General features: G+C 38.4%; 1 protein-coding gene across 2 annotated transcripts; it reads right to left on the bottom strand.

The window, feature by feature from the left end:
- Window positions 1–12,278: 12,278 nt before the first annotated feature.
- LOC110531148 (CMRF35-like molecule 3) lies at window positions 12,279–21,921 on the bottom strand. 2 transcript variants are annotated; one of them, XM_036987493.1, is made up of 9 exons: window positions 21,797–21,921; window positions 21,307–21,612; window positions 18,219–18,330; window positions 17,719–17,807; window positions 17,465–17,505; window positions 17,099–17,164; window positions 13,454–13,537; window positions 13,138–13,197; window positions 12,279–12,744 (listed from the first exon to the last, which is right to left on the bottom strand). In XM_036987493.1, exons 1-9 carry the CDS (start codon window positions 21,855–21,857, stop codon window positions 12,721–12,723), a joined length of 843 nt encoding a protein of 280 aa, XP_036843388.1. In that variant the 5' UTR covers window positions 21,858–21,921; the 3' UTR covers window positions 12,279–12,720. The 2 variants fall into 2 exon arrangements, with proteins under 2 accessions (XP_036843388.1, XP_036843394.1); XM_036987499.1 differs by having other exon boundaries at window positions 12,279–12,741.
- Between the last annotated feature and the right edge of the window lie 221 nt (window positions 21,922–22,142).

The raw sequence follows: 22,142 nt of genomic DNA, 5'->3' as shown, positions 1-22,142 counted from the left end.
AACAGCTGGCTTTGGAATGGTCTAGACATGGCGAAACAAGGAAACATTTTTCTTTATTTCCCATTAATACACACATTGGTTGTTATTATAAATAACATACATTACATTAATGTCATCAAATTAACATAGTAATCTTCAAGACTTCATTAGGCTAGGATATATTTCCTCTAAATACAATAATGTGGAACTTGTTGATAAATAAATCCCCTCAGAACCCAAATGGTTCAGTCCGGGATCAGCTGTGAAAATGCATGATTTGTTCCAAAGGAACCATAGAGAAAGTAAGGAATGAAATTAAAGGAGAACATCAGTCATTTAATTTGTGTAGGCAGATATGTCTGATTGTGTTATAATTACTGAGAACTACCTGCTACACACAGTGCATGGATTTCACTACACTTAAATCAGCTTTTCTTGTGAGGCCAGCCCCCGGTTGGAGGAACGAGAGGTCGACAGGATGGTGCTGAGAGGTAGCCTACGGTGAGACACGTTTTAGTGTCTAGAGACAATAATGCTTTATTTTAAATTGGTCGACTCACTGTGCGGTGCTGGTGACCTCATGATAATAATTCACTCATCTTTAAATAATGTGCATGTTTTGGTAGGCAGAGACGGTATAGAAAGTATAGAATTCCTTCAATATCTCTGGTACTAGGTATCCTAGTAGCCTAAATAGCCTATTGACTTGGACTATACTATTTAATTTATTGGAAAGTGAGGTGAGCAAGCGAAGAAAAAAACGTTTACAATTGCAAATGCAACCTTAGTTCAACACCTATAGTACGTCATCAATACATGTTAGCCTCTTGAAGACGTTACAAGTGGCATAGTTCTATAATTTTCTATAATGAATAAAAAATGAATAAAAAAACATTCCTTAAAGGGGAATGAAAACGTTTAACAAGCTCAAATAAAACAATCTATACAAACCCAACATGTATGACCTGGGTGTTTGTCATATACACATTTCCACCTTAAAAGAAAATACTAATTGGTTGCTGCATTAAAATTGCCATGGTAATGAGATGCTAGCTGCAACATCATCTGCTGGATAGAACAACTTGGATTGTTGATTTAGGATGGATTTTACTGTGGGGAGGGAATGCTCTCTCCTTCAAATATTGAACAAAATGACCTTGTTAAAATTCAAAGTAAACAAAAACCAGTAGTCACTTTTATTATTGCACTACAGTAGCTATTATTTATAGTAGCCTAGCTGCTACTAAGATCGTAATACACTTTTGATGTGATTAATTACAGGTGTTTTCTGAGAAAAAAAAATCTAAATATATTTAATTTTTTATTCTATTATAATTGTTGGACATAAAAGCAAATCAGCTCCAAGTGATTTTAATTTTGAAAATCTGTTCCAAAGAATTCCCACGCATAATAGAGAGCTATATGTGATTGTATACAAATGTAAGCAAGGTTTGAAATGATTATATTTTTGTCAAATATTATATCTGTTTGGGCTTCTTACGGTCAATTTGCAGTCTACAAATTATTTGTTATTATGGTCCGGCCAACTGACCAGCCGCACAAGAAAAAATTGTCCCGTGCTGAATCAAGTTAATGATCGCTGCCCTGTAAAAACAGAGCGATGAAGCATCCGTCTGTTCCAATCATTTGAGCCAAACTTTGAGCCACACAAAAGTACAGTATATACAGTTAGTGGAACTGTAGACAATGGTTCTACTAGTTCTACTAGTATAACCTTAATGTAACAGATATGTGGTGATAATGAAAACAAACACAGCAGACTGTCTTCAGTAGTTTATTACACAAAAGGATAGAGGGGTCTTTCTGGGGTGGGTTAAGAGGTATGACAGAAGCATATTGGAGGCAGATACATGTTGTGACACAGGAGAGGGGAGTGTGGGCTGTCCTTCCAACATAAACACTCGACCAAGGTCTTCTCAGTCAGTAACTGCTTTGCTGCTGCTGCCCTCTGCTGGAGAGGAAGAGAAACATTATGTAAAAAGTTCCGTGGTGATGTTTCCCCTATGTACTGATCTAGGATCCTCTTCCCCTCCCCCAACGCATAACCTTAACCAATAGTAGGAAACATTACAAAACTGACCCGAGATCAGCGTCTAGAGGCAACTTCATCCTAAACCCAGTCACACTCAACACTGTAATGCTATCGATACACTGATAACAATGAGGTTAGCTGGTCACAATGTGATGAAAAAGTTTTACATGCAGCAAAGTAAAAAGACAAAAAAATATGTGTGTGTTTAAAGGCCGACTTTGGGTACGAGAAACTGTCCATCGCTGCCTCTTTTTGATTTGATTTGATTTGATTCGTTCTAAATTTTCAAACAGAAATGGGCTGTGCCTTTGGTGGTTCATGGATGTGTCAACGCGCACCTTGACGAATGTAGCTAGGCAATTTAGCTACCCAGTAACTCTTGCAGTATGTAAAAAATAAAATAAATCTTCCAGTATGTGTTGACGTCATTTCACAGGATTTGTTTTTGGACGGATGCTGTAGAGATCGGTTAGAAATTGCACTTCTGTTGCCAAATTCAACAATTATGTTTTGTTTTTAAGCATTAAATGACCTGGTATGATGGTGCATTGATCAGTTATACAGTTGAAATCCGTTATTTGTGAGTTTTTGCCCAAAGTCGACCTTTAAAGAGTGATGTTTAGTACACATAGTAATGTGGCGTTGTCTGTATCTTTGTTGAGAGATCAGCATCATCTGGTACAACAGACAGAAGAGACACCAACACTGACCTGTGTGGTCACCTGTAGAGCTAGTGAGCTGTAGACCACATTATCATCTGGTTCTGCTGACTACAGAGGAGGAACAGGTAGAGAGGTGAACAGGGACAGTTCTGTCATGATGGAGATACACTATAAAAACACAGTTCTGTCATGATATAATGACATTTATAATGGTGATACTGAGAACATGTTTACTAAACAATCAACCAATCCATACTTTTTTTTAAAGTACCTCAATATGAAGCTGTGGCTAGAATATATCGAGATGAACAACAGCAGCCTTCCTCTGTGTGAGCTGTCTGAATAAGACAACCACAGTGGGAATAATAATAATACTGATAATAACCACAATGGGAATAATAATAATAATAATTATAGTAATAACCACAGTGGGAATCATAATAATAAAAAGAGTAATAATAATAATTATAGTAATAACCACAGTGGGAATCATAATAATAAAAAGAGTAATAATAATAATAATAACTATAGTAATAACCACAGTGGGAATATTCATAATAATAATAGTAATAATAATAAAAAACACATTGGGAATAATAATAATCATAATAATAATAATAATAGTAATATTAGTAATATTAATAATAATGATAATAGTATTAATAATAATAGTAATAATAATAATAATAATAATAGTAATATTAGTAATAATGATAATAGTATTCATAATAATAGTAATAATAATAAATACTCGCAGTGGGAATAATAATAATAATAGTAATATTAGTAATAATGATAATAGTATTAATAATATTAGTAATAATAATAATAATAATACTAGTAATATTAGTAATATTAGTAATAATGATAATAGTATTAATAATAATAGTAATAATAATAATAATAATAGTAATATTAGTAATAATGATAATAGTATTAATAATAATAGTAATAATAATAATAATAATATTAGTAATATTAGTAATAATGATAATAGTATTAATAATAATAGTAATAATAATAAATATTCGCAGTGGGAATAATAATAATTATAGTAATATTAGTAATATTAGTAATAATGATAATAGTATTAATAATAATAGTAATAATAAGAATAACCACAGTGGGAATAAATCTGTAGACTATTATGTTTCAGATGTGTTTTGTCCTTTTCTCATCATTGAAACATTGTCAGGAAATGGGTCCTGCTGGTACAGAGACACACACCGACTCATACTGTATGGAAATTACTATATCAAGAATAGAAAGGCACATACATGTATGATTGAAAAGACAAGATGAGCGTAGTCTACCGCTGAGTTGATTATTGGCTGGCTCTCAGCTTTATTGTCTTCTGAAATAGAGAGGGAGATATTAATGTCCCCTGATTTACAATGGACTCAGTTACATTTCATGTCACTTCAACACCACCTGTCTCCTCAGAGCTAAATGAAGGTGTACTGTACGTACATGCCATAATGTGCACACAATTCATTCTATTGTATATTCCAACATTAATATATTGTCAAATATATATATTTTTTAAATGAACGTACTATGCCTTCTCCACATCTTCCATGTTACTAGGATACCAGCTGTCACCACCACCAACATGCCCAGAGAGATGAGTAACTTTCACATCTATGGGCCTGATGGATGGCATACTGTATAAGAACTTTAAAATAGATCATTATGAATTTATAATTTGTGAAAAAGTAATAATTAGTTGTTTGCAGCTATTCACGTGTGGATCTTCACCATGCAATTAAAGATATGATATTATTACTATTGAGATTATTACTATACAAATAATGTTTATTTTAAGTGTGCAACCTTTTTTCAACAGTGTGTGGGTCTCTATCTCTTCCAGTATTCTTATTCTGATTCCTACACACCTAGAACAGACACTTTTCAGTAGTAAGGACCTTAGAGTGCAGACGGCCTCTGATCATATAAGTGTACAACTTAATAATGCAAATGAGAGACTGAGAAAAACACCCACATTGCTGCTACTTCTCACAAGGCAACCACGGAGGTGTTCTTCTACCCAAGAGGAAATGGTAAGCAATGTTGGTTAAATCAACGTTGTTTCAACGCAATTTCTCAACGTATTGTGGAGAGGAATCTATGTAAAAAAATACATTGGGTTTGAAAAAAGTAATCAACCAGTACTGTTTTCAGCTCATTTCAACTCATGTTAAAAACATTGACATTAGGGTCAAACGTGAATTGAAATACATTGACTTAACTTGACTAACAGGTTGTTACATCAATCTATTCAGAACTATATTTCTTGGAATTGCGTAGAAAATATTTGACCGGGTGGTTGAAATGATGTTGAATTTTAGATTTGATTAGACATATTTTATTTAACCTTGTTTCAATGTTGATAGTAAAATGGTATGTTTCAATAAACGTCATTGTTTCGACGTCATGCTATTAACCTAAATAAAGAGGTGGTGCAGTGGTCTGAGGCACTGCATCTCAGTGCTAGAGACATCACTACAGACCCTGGTTTGATCCTGGGCTGTAACACAAACGGCCGTGCTCGGGAGTCCAATAGGGCGGCGTACAATTGGCCCAACGTTGTCCGGGTTAGGTGAGGGTTTGACTGGGGTAGGCCGTCATTATAAAATAAGAATTTGTTCTTGCGACTCTCAAACCCGGATCCGGGAGCGTAATCATCGCCTCAAACTAATTAGCATAACGCAACAGACATAAATATCCCTAGAAAATATTCCTATTCTTGAAAATCACAAATTAAATATATTGAGACACAGCTTAGCCTTTTGTTAATCACCCTGTCATCTCAGATTTTCAAAATGTGCTTTACAGCCAACGCTAGACAAGCATTTGTGTAAGTTTATCATAGACTAGCATAGCATTATGCCTTCTAGCAGCAGGCAACATTTTCACAAATCAGAAAAGCAATCAAATGAAATAATTTACCTTTGAAGAACTTCGGATGTTTCCACTCACGAGACTCCCAGTTAGATAGCAAATGTTCCTTTTTTCCAAAAATATTATTTTTGTAGGCGAAATAGCTCCCGTTTGTTCTTCACGTTTGGCTGAGAAATCGACCGGAAAATGCGGTCACTACAACTCCGAACTTTTTTCCAAATTAGCTCCATATTATCGACAAAAACATGGCAAACGTTGTTTAGAATCAATCCTCAAGGTGTTTTTCACATATCTATTCAATAATAAATCCGTCGGGACAATTGGTTTCTCATTAGAAGCGATTGGAATAATGGCTACCTCAGTACTTTACGCAAGATTTTCTGCGGGAGCCATCATGTGACCACTTGCTCAATGTGGTCCCTTACGGCTATTCTTCAACATAAATGCGTAAAAAGACGTCACAATGCTGTAGACACCTTGGGGAATACGTAGAAAACGTAAGCTCATTCGTAGCCCATTCACAGCCATATAAGGAGTCATTGGCATGCAGCGCTTTCAAAATATGGGGCACTTCCTGATTGGATTTTTATCTGGGTTTCGCTTGTAACATCAGTTCTGTTGCACTCACAGACAATATCTTTGCAGTTTTGGAAACGTCTGAGTGTTTTCTATCCAAAGCTGTCAATTATGTGCATAGTCGACCATCTTGTCATGACAAAATATCTTGTTTAAAACGAGAACGTTTTTTATCCAACAATGAAATACCGCCCCCAGAGTTCCAAGAGGTTCTGACTTGCCTAGTTAAATAAATTACAATGTGAAGCCACAGTCCAACAATTCCTGCCTAAACAGTGACTCCTACTGGTATATGATGGGTAATGCACATCAGAGACAACGAGTCTACCATTCAGATGCCTTTCTCTTTGAACGCTGCTTAGCTTTGGAAATGAGCTGTGTTCAACTCAGCTAAACTGTAATGTCAACACATTGATCAATTTCCACACTCATTTGCATAGATTACCTACATAACATGAAATAGTTGAAAGTAACTCCTCTAACTTTTCTTACACAAGCTGTACGTGAAAGTAAATTCAGAGTGAGGTTGGGTTTATGTAGGCTACACTGACATCTGATTAGCCCAACAACAAACACCATCATTTCAACGTGAAGCTAGGTATGCTATCATTCGTCCATGGTTGATTGTATCTTTGTAAGTTTAGAAACTTGAAGATATATGTTTACTGTTGAAATTACGTTAATTTTATGTGTGCAACATGACCTTGCAAATGAGAGAGTGAGAATAACACCAACATTGCGGCTACTTCTCACAAGGCAACCACAGAGATGTTCTACCCAGGAGGAAGTGATAACAGTCTCTATATGCATTTAGGGAGGGTGTTTGGTTAGCATTAACTGTTGTAGTGTATGATGGAATTGTAATGTTTCTCAGAGTTCATATTATCTAACAACATGTGGGATAGCCGCCAGACAGCATGGAGCAGCCAGAGCCGCCAGACAGCATGGATCTTCCAAATCCGCCATTCAGCCAGGATCCTACATTCAGCCAGGATCCGCCATTCAGCCAGGATCTTCCAGATCCGACATTCAGCCAGGATCCGACATTCAGCCAGGATCCGACATTCAGCCAGGATCCGACATTCAGCCAGGATCTTCCAGATCCGCCAGTCAGCCAGGATCCGCCAGTCAGCCAGGATCTGCCGGAACCGCCAGTCAGCCAGGATCTGCCAGAACCACCAGCCAGCCAGGATCTGCCAGAGCCAACTACCTGCCTGAGCTTCCTCTCAGTGCCGCGCTTCCTCTCAGTGCCGCGCTTCCTCTCAGTGCCGCGCTTCCTCTCAGTGCCGCGCTTCCTCTCAGTGCCGCGCTGCCCCTCAGTCCCGAGCTGCCCCTCAGTCCCGAGTTGCCTCTCAGTCCAGTGGGGCCCTTGGTGAGGACTACTGGGCCAAGGTCGGCGGCGAGGGTCGCCTATCTAAGGACGCGAGGAAAATGGACGAAGACTTTGGAGTGGGGTCCACGTCCCGCGCCGGAGCCGCCACCGTGGACAGACGCCCACCCGGACCCTCCCCTATGGGTTTATTTAGGTGGGTTTATTGAATCTCTATATAATCCTCACATAATGTTTCACGTAATGTATAATATGTAGCCTACACAATGTCTCGTTATTATTTTTTTCTTATTGTATGTTTGTATATATAATTATAATATATGTATTTTTTTTTTACGCTCGTCTGTTACTGTCACTTTGTCCTATCGTTGTCTAATATCTTTTCACTTTTGTTTAATTGGAAAATGCAAAAATAAAATATTTTTAAAAAAAGAAGTAAAAAGTCACAAGGGGGTGTGGTATACGGCCAATATTCCACGGCTAAGGGATGTTCTTTCGCACGACGCAACGCAGAGTGTCTTGATACAGCCCTTAGCCCTTATAGTATATTGGCCATATACCACAAACTCTTCAGGTGCCTTATTGCTATTTAAAACTGGTTACCAATGTAATTAGAGCAGTAAAAATACATGTTTTGTCATACCCATGGTATACGGTATGATATACCATGGCTGTCAGCCAATCAGCATTCAGGGCGGGAACTTCCAAGTTATGTTAACTAATTCACAGCACAACTCCATCCCACCAAAACAGGCTCTTTCCAAACAGCTCTTACACTAAAAGGGCATTAACATAATTTTCACAATTTCACAGTATTTGTCCAACCTCATAGTGTGGAAATACAGTATATATAAAACACAGGAAAATCACGTTTTGGGCCTTTAAGGTGTCTGTAATAGAATATACTTGGCAAAAATATTTGTAGACATTACTAAATGCATTTCTGTATCTTCAGATAATGGCAGTGCAGTTGCTTTAAAATAGGTTGTTCTCATTGTAATGGCTGGAATGGAATGAATGGAACGGAGCCAAACATGTCGTTTCCATTTGTTTGATACTGTTCCATTTATAACATTCCAGCCATTACACTGCCCTTATATTTTTCTTATTTTTCACATTTATTCAACTGTTACCATGCACCTGCAAAAAAGATAACTCAGATGTGCGAGTGAATTTTGAATTTTCAAATTAGGACATAGGAAGTTCTGACGAGCACGTAATTGCAGCTTTTGATAGTTGTCACTAGCTTCCATAGCCACAAAGTCATAACGCCCGCCCATTTCTACAATTAATCTTCTTAAAATTGTATTTTAAACCTATCTTTAACCCTAAACTAACCACACTGTTAACCTTATCCATAGCCTTAAATAACATGCTGACTTTGTGGCTGTGGAATCTGACTCTGTGGCTGTGGAATCTGACTCTGTGGCTGTGGAATCTGACTCTGTGGCTATGGAAGCTAATGGAATCTGCTTATCATGGTCTGCCCACGTCTCCGGTTCTGGGACGAGCTCAACCCCAGCCTTTAAATTGCTTTAGCACCTCCTACAGAAACAATGCATTTCAATCAAAAAACAATACATTCAAAATTACAAATAATATTCTAAATAACATAATAAAAGGTGCCATACATTAATCAAAGTAAATGTTGATGGATACCAACTTAGGGAACTTAAACAGTAACCTATGATAAATGTTGATGGATACCAACTTAGGGAACTTAAACAGTAACCTATGATAAATGTTGATGTATACCAACTTAGGGAACTTAAACAGTAACCTATGATAAATGTTGATGGATACCAACTTAGGGAACTTAAACAGTAACCTATGATAAATGTTGATGGATACCAACTTAGGGAACTTAAACAGTAACCTATGATAAATGTTGATGTATACCAACTTAGGGAACTTAAACAGTAACCTATGATAGATGTTGATGGATACCAACTTAGGGAACTTAAACAGTAACCTATGATAAATGTTGATGTATACCAACTTAGGGAACTTAAACAGTAACCTATGATAGATGTTGATGGATACCAACTTAGGGAACTTAAACAGTAACCTATGATAAATGTTGATGGATACCAACTTAGGGAACTTAAACAGTAACCTATGATAAATGTTGATGGATACCAACTTAGGGTACTTAAACAGTAACCTATGATAAATGTTGATGGATACCAACTTAGGGAACTTAAACAGTAACCTATGATAAATGTTGATGGATACCAACTTAGGGAACTTAAACAGTAACCTATGATAAATGTTGATGGATACCAACTTAGGGAACTTAAACAGTAACCTATGATAAATGTTGATGGATACCAACTTAGGGAACTTAAACAGTAACCTATGATAAATGTTGATGTATACCAACTTAGGGAACTTAAACAGTAACCTATGATAGATGTTGATGGATACCAACTTAGGGAACTTAAACAGTAACCTATGATAAATGTTGATGTATACCAACTTAGGGAACTTAAACAGTAACCTATGATAAATGTTGATGGATACCAACTTAGGGAACTTAAACAGTAACCTATGATAAATGTTGATGTATACCAACTTAGGGAACTTAAACAGTAACCTATGATAGATGTTGATGGATACCAACTTAGGGAACTTAAACAGTAACCTATGATAAATGTTGATGTATACCAACTTAGGGAACTTAAACAGTAACCTATGATAAATGTTGATGTATACCAACTTAGGGAACTTAAACACTAACCTATGATAAATGTTGATGGATACCAACTTAGGGAACTTAAACAGTAACCTATGATAGATGTTGATGGATACCAACTTAGGGAACTTAAACAGTAACCTATGATAAATGTTGATGGATACCAACTTAGGGAACTTAAACAGTAACCTATGATAAATGTTGATGGATACCAACTTAGGGAACTTAAACAGTAACCTATGATAAATGTTGATGTATACCAACTTAGGGAACTTAAACAGTAACCTATGATAGATGTTGATGGATACCAACTTAGGGAACTTAAACAGTAACCTATGATAAATGTTGATGGATACCAACTTAGGGAACTTAAACAGTAACCTATGATAAATGTTGATGGATACCAACTTAGGGAACTTAAACAGTAACCTATGATAAATGTTGATGGATACCAACTTAGGGAACTTAAACAGTAACCTATGATAAATGTTGATGGATACCAACTTAGGGAACTTAAACAGTAACCTATGATAAATGTTGATGGATACCAACTTAGGGTACTTAAACAGTAACCTATGATAAATGTTGATGGATACCAACTTAGGGAACTTAAACAGTAACCTATGATAAATGTTGATGGATACCAACTTAGGGAACTTAAACAGTAACCTATGATAAATGTTGATGGATACCAACTTAGGGAACTTAAACAGTAACCTATGATAAATGTTGATGGATACCAACTTAGGGAACTTAAACAGTAACCTATGATAAATGTTGATGGATACCAACTTAGGGTACTTAAACAGTAACCTATGATAAATGTTGATGGATACCAACTTAGGGAACTTAAACAGTAACCTATGATAAATGTTGATGGATACCAACTTAGGGAACTTAAACAGTAACCTATGATAAATGTTGATGGATACCAACTTAGGGAACTTAAACAGTAACCTATGATACATGTTGATGGATACCAACTTAGGGAACTTAAACAGTAACCTATGATAAATGTTGATGGATACCAACTTAGGGAACTTAAACAGTAACCTATGATAAATGTTGATGGATACCAACTTAGGGAACTTAAACAGTAACCTATGATAAATGTTGATGGATACCAACTTAGGGAACTTAAACAGTAACCTATGATAAATGTTGATGGATACCAACTTAGGGAACTTAAACAGTAACCTATGATAAATGTTGATGGATACCAACTTAGGGAACTTAAACAGTAACCTATGATAAATGTTGATGGATACCAACTTAGGGAACTTAAACAGTAACCTATGATAAATGTTGATGGATACCAACTTAGGGAACTTAAACAGTAACCTATGATAAATGTTGATGGATACCAACTTAGGGAACTTAAACAGTAACCTATGATAGATGTTGATGGATACCAACTTAGGGAACTTAAACAGTAACCTATGATAAATGTTGATGGATACCAACTTAGGGAACTTAAACAGTAACCTATGATAAACGCCCCACTGTTAATAACCCCCCTCCCTCACACTTTAACAGATTTGGTTTGAACCCCGGGAACTCCTTTACATGTGTCCTTCAACTCTCCACTTGGGTTAAACATTTATTTTGGGCAGACAGAGACCAGGACACGTGAGTTTTCAATGGCGACCACAAACAGTTCTGATTTTGTATATAGGTTTATAACTTTTATGAAACAGCACAGTTGGAAAATATATGGTGAATATAAATCAACACTGAGATAGATGGGAGGGGTAGATGGGGAGGGGTAGATGGGGAGGGGTAGATGGGGAGGGGTAGAGGGGAGGGGTAGAGGGGAGGGGTAGAGGGGTAGAGGGGAGGGGTAGAGGGGAGGGGTAGAGGGGAGCTGAAGGACTAAAAACAAACAATGTCAACTAATGTCAAATACACTGTGTCAGTAAAATGTACATAGTATGTAAAAGCTGGATATAGAAGCCTAAGTGTTGTTGTCCATTTGTATAATATATATATATACAGTACTGTATATATTTACAAAATAATATATGGGTGATTGAAAATAATGCAGACAATTACCCCATACCTAAAATAAAATGTTTGTGTAATTCCTATAAATAGTTGCCATAAATAGATGTAACAATTGCATTTAAAAAAATAAATTTCCATTGTTTAATATATATAGTACATTTTATTATTGAAGTACAGTAGTTATTATACATAGTAGCTGTCTATACTATGATCTTAATACACGTTTGATCATGATTAGTTACAGGCATAGGACATTAAACTAGATCAATGAGATCATGATGTAAGAAATAAGAGACAAGGGGAAAGGTGGTGGAACATGACTAATAACAGAAATGTGATGATAATCAGAACAAACACAGCAGACTGCCTTCAGTAGTTTATTACACTAAAGGATAGAGGTGTATTCCTGGGGTGGGTTAAGAGGTATGACAGAATCATATTGGAGGCAGATAGATGTTGTGACACAGGAGAGGGGAGTGTTCTGTCCTTCCAGTAAAAGGAAGGTCTTCTTTGTCAGTCACTATTGTGCTGCTGCTGCCCTCTGCTGGAGAGGAAGTGAAACATTCAGTCACAATCTCCATTGTGACGTTTCCACTAGATACAGATCTAGGATCAGCTTCCCCTCCTCCTATCCTAACCTTAACCTTTGGTGGGGAATTTTTTTTTTATCTGACCCAAGATCATCATCTAGGGGCAACGTCACCCTAAACCCAGGTGCAGTCCACACTCTAATGTTATGGATACACACTGATAACAATAGTTTAGCTGGTCACAATGTGATAATAACATTTTACATGTAGCAAAATAAAATGACGAAGAAAGATTTGTGTGGTTAAAGAGTGATGTTTAGTACACATAGTAATGTGGTGTCGTCTGTATCTTTGTTGAGAGATCAGCATCATCTGGTACAACAGACAGAGGAGACACCAACACTGACCTGTGTGGTCACCTGTAGAGCTAGTGAGCTGTAGACCACATTATCATCTGGTTCTGCTGACTACAGAGGAGGAACAGGTAGAGAGGTGAACAGGGATAGTTCTGTCATGATGGAGATACACTATAAAAACACACTTCTCTGTGAAATTAAAAGGGTAGACAGTTATAATTGTGATATGTAACATAAAGGTGATATATTAGGCCTACAGCTATAATGGTGACGTAACCATGACTATATTAACACTGAGGAAACAATCACCTACTGTTGTTTCTGATAACATAATACCAGCTGTGGAGAATCAGTAGAACAGCTTTACCTTGGTCTGTCCTTTTAGTTGGGTCTTGTGCTGGAGGATGACAGTGCTGTATGTGACATCATCATCAGCTTCAGGAAATGGATCCTGTTGGTAGAGAGAGACCCAAATAACAAAAACGTGTTGTTATACTGTTATAGTGTACATTTACCTATTGCTTGTTCCAAGACAGAAAGTAATAGTGGAAATACAATTGTTTTCTAAAACAGATGCACATTTGCCAAGGCAGTGACGTTTTATGAGTAACAGCAATAATGTTGTCTACGAGTCGAGATGCTTGTAGCCATATGTTGACATTCTCTGCTGTCCTGAACTGATCAGGCATCGCAGTGCTGTATATCACATCATGGCGTCTCTCTGGGTTTGGCCTCTGAGAAATGGACAGCACAGAAGATAAACACATGGCTACATGCATTGGAAGAGACCCGGAACTTCAGATGCTCAACTCACTTCGCTCACCCTATAGGGGGAGATCAACCATTTCCAGGCCCAGGGACATGTGCTAGTCTGTGGCAACCTAAATGCCAGAACTAGACAAAAACCTGACACCCTCAGCACTCAGTCTGTCGGACAATGGGAATGTACATAGTCAATGGTAGGTTTCGAGGGGACTCCTACGGTATTTACACCTATAGCTCATCTCTTGGCAGTAGTGCCTATCAGATCACAGCAAAAACACACTCTACTCGAACAGGGCTGAGCTCAATCATGAGGCCTCAAAGCCAAAGGACCTGAATAATATTAAGAAATGCTATAAATGGAAGGAAAGTATTGTGGAAATCTACCATAAAACAATTAGGCAAGACAAGTTCAATCCCTTCTCAACAATTTCCTGGACAAAAATACACTACAGAACAAGAATGTACCGAGCAAATGTCAAATTGGCTTTTTACCAAATTACGGTAAGACAGACAACGTATTTACCTAGTACACCCTAAACGACAAACAAACAAACCAAAACAAAGGCAAATTCTTCTTCAAATTCTTGTTAGTTTCAAAAAAGCTTTAGAATCAATTTGGCATGAGGGCCTGCTGTACAAATTGAAGGAAAGTGGTGTTGCGTGAAAAAAATGACGTAAAATCCATGTACAAAAAAACACATGTTTCTTCCACAGGGCCGGGGGGGGGGGGTGAGACAGGGATGCAGCTTAAGCCCCACCCTCTTTAAAATATATATCAACGAATTGGCGAGGGCACGAGAACAGTCTGCAGCACCCGGACTCACTCTACTTGAATCTGAAGTCAAATGTCAACTGTTTGCTGATTATCTGGTGCTTCTGTCCTCAAACACCCGCACGCCTGACCAGCATCACCACCCTGGATGGTTCCGACCTTGAATATGTGGACATCTATAAGTACCTAGGTGTCTGGCTAGACTCTAAACTCTCCTTCCAGACCCATATCAAACATCTCCAATCGAAAATCAAATCAAGAGTCGGCTTTCTATTCCGCAACAAAGCCTCCTTCACTCACGCCGCCAAACTTACCCTAGTAAAACTGACTATCCTACCGATCCTCGACTTCGGCGATGTCATCTACAAAATTGCTTCCAACACTCTACTCAGCAAACTGGATGCAGTTTATCACAGTGCCATCCGTTTTGTCACTAAAGCACCTTATACCACCCACCACTGCGACTTGTATGCTCTAGTCGGCTGGCCCTCGCTACATATTCGTCGCCAGACCCACTGGCTCCAGGTCATCTACAAGTCCATGCTAGGTAAAGCTCCGCCTTATCTCAGTTCACTGGTTACGATGGCAACACCCATCCGTAGCACGCGCTCCAGCAGGTGTATCTCACTGATCATCCCTAAAGCCAACACCTCATTTGGCCGCCTTTCGTTCCAGTTCTCTGCTGCCTGTGATTGGAACGAATTGCAAAAATCGCTGAAGTTGGAGACTTTTATCTCCCTCACCAACTTCAAACATCTGCTATCTGAGCAGCTAACCGATCGCTGCAGCTGTACATAGTCTATTGGTAAATAGCCCACCCATTTTCACCTACCTCATCCCCATACTGTTTTTATTTATTTATTTTTCTGCTCTTTTGTACACCAATATCTCTATCTCTACCTTTACATAACCATCTGATCATTTATCACTCCAGTGTTAATCTGCATAATTGTAATTATTTGCCTACCTTCTCATGCATTTTGCACACAATGTATATATAGACTCCCCTTTTTTCTACTGTGTTATTGACTTGTTAATTGTTTACTCCATGTGTAACTCTGTGTTGTCTGTTCACACTGCTATGCCTTATCTTGGCCAGGTCGCAGTTGCAAATGAGAACTTGTTCTCAACTAGCCTACCTGGTTAAATAAAGGTAAAATAAAAAAAATAAAATAAAAACACGGAGGGCCTACAGCAGCACCTAGATCTTCTGCACACATTCTGTCAGACGTGGGCCCTGATAATAAATCTCAGTAAGACGACAAATAATGGAGTTCCAAAAAAAGTCTGGTTGACAGGACAACAAATACAAATTCCATCTAGACACCGTTGCCCTAGAGCACACAAAAAACTAGACATACCTTGGCCTAAACATCAGCACCACAGTAACTTCCAGAAAGCTGTTAACGATCTAAGAGACAAGGCAAGAAGGGCCTTCTATTCCATCAAAAGGAACATAAAATTAGACATACCAATTAGGATCTAGCTAAAAGTACTTGAATCAGTTATAGAGCCTTTCGTGGTTGTAAATTCTGGGGTCTGCTCACCAACCAAAAATTCACACAATGGGACAGACCTCAGATTGAGACTGCATGCAGAATATTGCAAGAATATATTCTGTGTACAATGCAAAACCCCAAATGCTGAGCAGAATTAGGCCGATACAGCTAATTATCAAAATCCAGAAAAGAGACAATAAATTCTACAACTACCTAAAAGGAAGCGATTCCCAAACCTTCCGTAACAAAGCCATCAGCTACAGAAATATTTGACAATGTACAGACTCAGTGAGCAAAGCCTTGCTATTGAGAAAGGCCGCTAAAGGCAGACCTGGCTCTCAAGACAAGACGGGCTATGTGCATACTGCCCACAAAATGAGATGGAAACTGAGCTGCATTTCCTAACCTCCTGCCAAATGTATGACAATATTAGAGACACATATTTCCCTCAGGTTACACAGATACACAAAGGATTTATTTTGTTTGTTTTGTTTGATAAGCTGCCATATCTACTGGGTGAAATACCAGTGTGCCATCACAGCGGCAACATTTGTGACCTGTTGCCGCAAGAAAAGGTCAAACTGTGAAGAACAAACACCATTGTAAATACAACCCATATTTATGTTTATTTATTTTCCATTTTTTACTTCGTTACAACACTGTATATTGCCACCACATGACATTTGAAATGTCTTTATTCTTTTGGAACTTCTGTTAATGTAACGTTTACTGTAATTTATATTGTTTATTTCACTTTTGTTTATTATCTATTTCATTTACTTTGGCATTGCTAACATATGTTTCCCATTTCAATAAAGCCCTTTGAATTGATTTGAGAGAGAGAGAGAGAGAGAGAGAGAGAGTGAGAGAGAGAGAGAGAGAGAGAGAGAGAGAACCCCAGCTCACTGCGAAGATGGAGTGATTGGTACTAGTCCAAGATTTCCACAGACCAAAACCAGGTTTATTCAGTTTGTACCTGCGGTGCTGTTTCTCTGGTGTGGGTCACTGTGCTGTATGTAATGTCCTGCTCAGGGTCAGCAGACTGCAAATAAATAAATAGCAAAGAGAAACAGGACATGTCTATTTACCACCTAAACCACAGTTTGTTTCCAATGATATGATGCAGTCAGGTGTATATTTAGTGAACTTACAGTATTCACAAAATTTTTCAACAACGTGAGCACTGTAAGAGCTTGGGTTCAGTTAGAATATGGGACCTTTTATGTCAACTCATTGATAATCAACTGAAGAAGTAATGCTGGAGTCAAATGGTAGATGATCCCAGATCAACAACAGATTTGCAGATGTTTGAAAATAATCAAATGAAAGAAGTGTATCCTACCACTGAGTTGTTAGTTGTCTGGTCCTTGGCCTTATTGTCCTCTGGAATAAAGAGAGGGAGATGTCAGTAACTTCTGAGTTTGTTATAGTACAATAATACCTCTGAATGGGTTTCTAAAAGACAATTCCTCCAAATGTTTTCTGTCATTCAAGATGAATCACAGGTGAGAAATATACTGTTGGTCACAATATCAATACATTTAGTATTTTCTAAACTATTCTCCTTTTTTATATTCACATAAAATGACTACTTACTGTGCCTTCTCCACATCTTCCATGTTACTAGGATACCAGCTGTCACCACCACCAACATGCCCAGAGAGATGAGTAGGACTTTCACGGACCTGATGACAACTTGAATTAATAATACAATTAAAATAGATGATTATAAATGTATCATTTGTGAAAAGGTAACAACTTGTATGATAAGTGGAACAATTATTTATCTATTCACATGTGTGGAAGTTGACCATGCAAATGAAGAGATATGATTATTATTGAGATTATGACTATTTATTAAGTGTGCAACTTGTTCTTGCACATGAGTGAGTATAAAACACTATTGCAGCTACTTCTCACAAGGCAACCACAGAGATGTTCTACCCAGGAGGAAGTGATAACAGTCTCTATATGCATTTAGGGAGGGTGTTTGGTTAGCATTAACTGTTGTAGTGTATGATGGAATTGTAATGTTTCTCTGAGTTCATATTATCTAACAACATGTGGGATAAAACATCTGAAGGAGTGATAATAACCTCTGGTGGACTTCCTCCATGTTCCCCTCAGCTCCTTGACTTGTGTTGTCAGTCTGAACAGGCTCAGCAGTTGGAGAGGCAGAGGGTTGTTGAGGGGTTGGATCTTGGGTTGCTGTGAGGTAAAACAACAATATCATCAATGAAGTTAATGGTAAACCAGATAGTCAGGTTGTATAGCAACATCACATTCATAGTTCATATTACAATTAGTTCCAGATGATACCAGTGGATAAAACAAAGGGAATCATATTGATCATAAAGTATGTGATTGATCTACTAACTTGAGGTCATCTTAGAGGTTCTCTGTGTTGCAGTTTGTTGACTGACAGTGATGTGAACAGGCATCTCTAGTTCTCCAACTCTACACCAATACCAGTCAGTGTTCTCAATCTTCAGTCCACTCATAGTGACTGTTAAGACTTTTCTGTTGTTGGCATCACTAGTCTGATTTAATGTCACTGATGTTCCATTTAAAGTCCCAGAATTCCCACTCACACAATCACCACCCATCTTGCACCACTTCATATCTCCAGAATTACTATAGTAGCAACGGACAGTGACACTCTCTCCTTCTACTACAGTCACTTCCTGTTGATCCACATAGAGTTCTGGAGTACCTGAACACAGAGGTACAGACACCATAGAGGAACGATGGACAACAAAAGAGGAAAGAGGAGGTACAGAGTTACTATAGTAGCAACGGACAGTGACACTCCCTCCTTCTACTCCAGTCACTTCCTGTTGGTCCACATAGAGTTCTGGAATACCTGAACACAGAGGTACAGACACCATAGAGGAACGATGGACAACAAAAGAGGAAAGAGGAGGTACAGAGTTACTATAGTAGCAACGGACAGTGACACTCCCTCCTTCTACTCCAGTCACTTCCTGTTGGTCCACATAGAGTTCTGGAATACCTGAACACAGAGGTACAGACACCATAGAAAGACCTCAGCAGCAGACCTTTATTTCTAGTAGGTGTATGACCTTTACACATAGTGTTACTATAGTAACAACGGACAGTGACACTCTCTCCTTCTACTCCAGTCACTTCCTGTTGATCCACATAGAGTTCTGGAATACCTGAACACAGAGGTACAGACACCATAGAAAGACCTCATCAGCAGACCTTTATTTCTAGTAGGTGTATGACCTTTACACATAGTGTTACTAGGTGATATGGTGCTGCTTGTGGTAGACAACGTTGAAAGACACAATGCAGACAGCAGACTTGAAACAAAGTTTACACCAACATCTACATATAGAAAACATAAAATAGACTTATACAGTGGGGCAAAAAAGTATTTAGTCAGCCACCAATTGTGTAACTTCTCCCACTTCAAAAGATGAGAGAGGCCTGTAATTTTCATCATAGGTACACTTCAACTATGATAGACAAAATGAGAAAAAAAAATGCCGAAAATCACATTGTAGGATTTTTTATGAATTTATTTGAAAATTATGGTGGAAAATAAGTATTTGGTCAATAACAAAAGTTTATCTCAATACTTTGTTATATACCCTTTATTGGCAATGACAGAGGTCAAACGTTTTCTGTAAGTCTTCACGAGGTTTTCACACACTGTTGCTGGTATTTTGGCCCATTCCTCCATGCAGATCTCCTCTAGAGCAGTGATGTTTTGGGGCTGTTGCTGGGCAACACGTACTTTCAACTCCCTCCAAAGATTTTCCATGGGGTTGAGATCTGGAGACTGGCTAGGCCACTCCAGGACCTTGAAATGCTTCTTACGAAGCCACTCCTTCGTTGCCCGAGCAGTGTGTTTGGGATCATTGTCATGCTGAAAGACCCAGCCACATTTCATCTTCAATGCCCTTGCTGATGGAAGGAGGTTTTCTACACCAATACTCAAAATCTCACGATACGTGGCCCCCATTCATTCTTTCCTTTACACGGATCAGTCGTCCTGGTCCCTTTGCAGAAAAACAGCCCCAAAGCATGATGTTTCCACCCCCATGCTTCACAGTAGGAATGGTGTTCTTTGGATGCAACTCAGCATTCTTTGTCCTCCAAACACGACGAGTTGAGTTTTTACCAAAAAGTTATATTTTGGTTTCATCTGACCATATGACATTTTCCCAATCTTCTTCTGGATCATCCAAATGCTCTCTAGCAAACTTCAGACGGGCCTGGACATGTACTGGCTTAAGCAGGGGGACACGTCTGGCACTGCAGGATTTGAGTCCCTGGCGGCGTAGTGTGTTACTGATGGTAGGCTTTGTTACTTTGGTCCCAGCTCTCTGCAGGTCATTCACTATGTCCCCCCATGTGGTTCTGGGATTTTTGCTCACCGTTCTTGTGATAATTTTGACCCCACGAGGGGAAATCTTGCGTGGAGCCCAGATCGAGGGAGATTATCAGTGGTCTTGTATGTCTTCCATTTCCTAATAATTGCTCCCACAGTTGATTTCTTCAAACCAAGCTGCATACCTATTGCAGATTCAGTCTTCCCAGCCTGATGCAGGTCTACAATTTTGTTTCTGGTGTCCTTTGACAGCTCTTTGGTCTTGGCCATAGTGGAGTTTGGAGTGTGACTGTTTGAGGTTGTGGACAGGTGTATTTTATACTGATAACAAGTTCAAACAGGTGTCATTAATACAGGTAACGAGTGGAGGACAGAGGAGCCTCTCAAAGAAGAAGTTACAGGTCTGTGAGAGCCAACAATCTTGCTTGTTTGTAGGTGACCTAATACTTATTTTCCACCATAATTTGCAAATAAATTCATTAAAAATCCTACAATGTGATTTTCTGGATTTTTTTCCTCATTTTGTCTGTCATAGTTGAAGTGTACCTATGATGAAAATTACAGGCCTCTCATCTTTTTAAGTGGGAGAACTTGCACAATTGGTGGCTGACTAAATGCTTTTTTGCCCCACTGTACCGACATTCCACAGGTCAACTTGAACAATAATGGTAATACCAGATACCAGACAAGGAACTTGTTACAAGGAAATGAAACGAGAACACCAGTCATGTAGTTTGTGAAAGCTGGTATTTTCGGAGAGTCTGATCCTTACTGAGAACTACCTATTCTACTTTACTGAATTGTAAGAGTTGCAGGGATCTTACCTGGAGTGACAGACAGGTAGAGCAGTTGTATCATGCTATCTGTTCCTCCATTGATCTCCACAACACACCTGTAAATATTAGAGTCGTCTGGCTCCAGATCAGTCATGATCACAGTGAAGACTTTCTGGGTGATGTCATCAGAGATTGACGCCCTATCAGTGCTCTTAGGATGGTCAGTGCGTACTACAGAGAAGCAATGAGTCCAACCATACCCTTTACACCAGTACTTCACGTGGTGTATGTAATACTGATCATAGCTACATGGGATGGTGATGGAGCCTCCTGACTGCACAGACACATGCCTCGCTGTGGACACATCAACACAAAACACATTTAGGTTTGAATACAATACAATCTGCACTGCAGAAAACAAAATCCCATTGCTTGTAAACTATAAAACAGCTTTTTAATGATTGAGATTAATTACACAGTGTTTACGGTGAATTGACCCACTGGATTTCAGCCCTTCATATAAACATATTTCACATACCTGCTGAGACTCTGTGGAAGAAGATAAAGAGGAGGAGGGGGAAGGAGAGATGGTTAGCCATGTGAGGGTTTCAGTCTGCATGTAATATTAAATGGTACCTGAGCACAAATGTGTATCAAGGACCAAGGCACCAGCCAGAATGACTCTACTTCCTAATGTTAGTACACTGTCTGTAACTCTCTTCCTGCTTCTGTTTGTGTGTACATTCCCCCTTCAGTGGCAGACAGCAACTATTGCATCATATGGACTAATTTAACCTAAAACTAAACCTAAAATATATTTCAGCTTTCTCTAAGGGTTTTGGGACCAAGAGGCACTACTATCCTCATACTACTCTCTACTGGAA

The sequence above is a fragment of the Oncorhynchus mykiss genome, chromosome 1, assembly GCF_013265735.2.
Source record: "Oncorhynchus mykiss isolate Arlee chromosome 1, USDA_OmykA_1.1, whole genome shotgun sequence".
NCBI classification, from domain to species: Eukaryota; Metazoa; Chordata; class Actinopteri; order Salmoniformes; family Salmonidae; genus Oncorhynchus; species Oncorhynchus mykiss.
The sequence above is the reverse complement of the archived record's forward strand: the minus strand, read 5'-3'. Positions and strand labels throughout refer to the sequence as shown.

Excerpts from the sequence above, each read along its gene's own strand:
- LOC110531148 (XM_036987493.1), bottom strand. The coding sequence starts at position 21,857 with ATGGCTAACCATCTCTCCTTCCCCCTCCTCCTCTTTATCTTCTTCCAC. Across the intron at positions 13,198-13,453 it reads AACTAAAAGGACAGACCAAG|TCAGCAGAACCAGATGATAA; the intron begins GTAAAGCTGTTC and ends CCTCCTCTGTAG. Across the intron at positions 12,745-13,137 it reads CTCTACAGGTGACCACACAG|CAGAGGGCAGCAGCAGCACA; the intron begins GTCAGTGTTGGT and ends CTTCCTCTCCAG.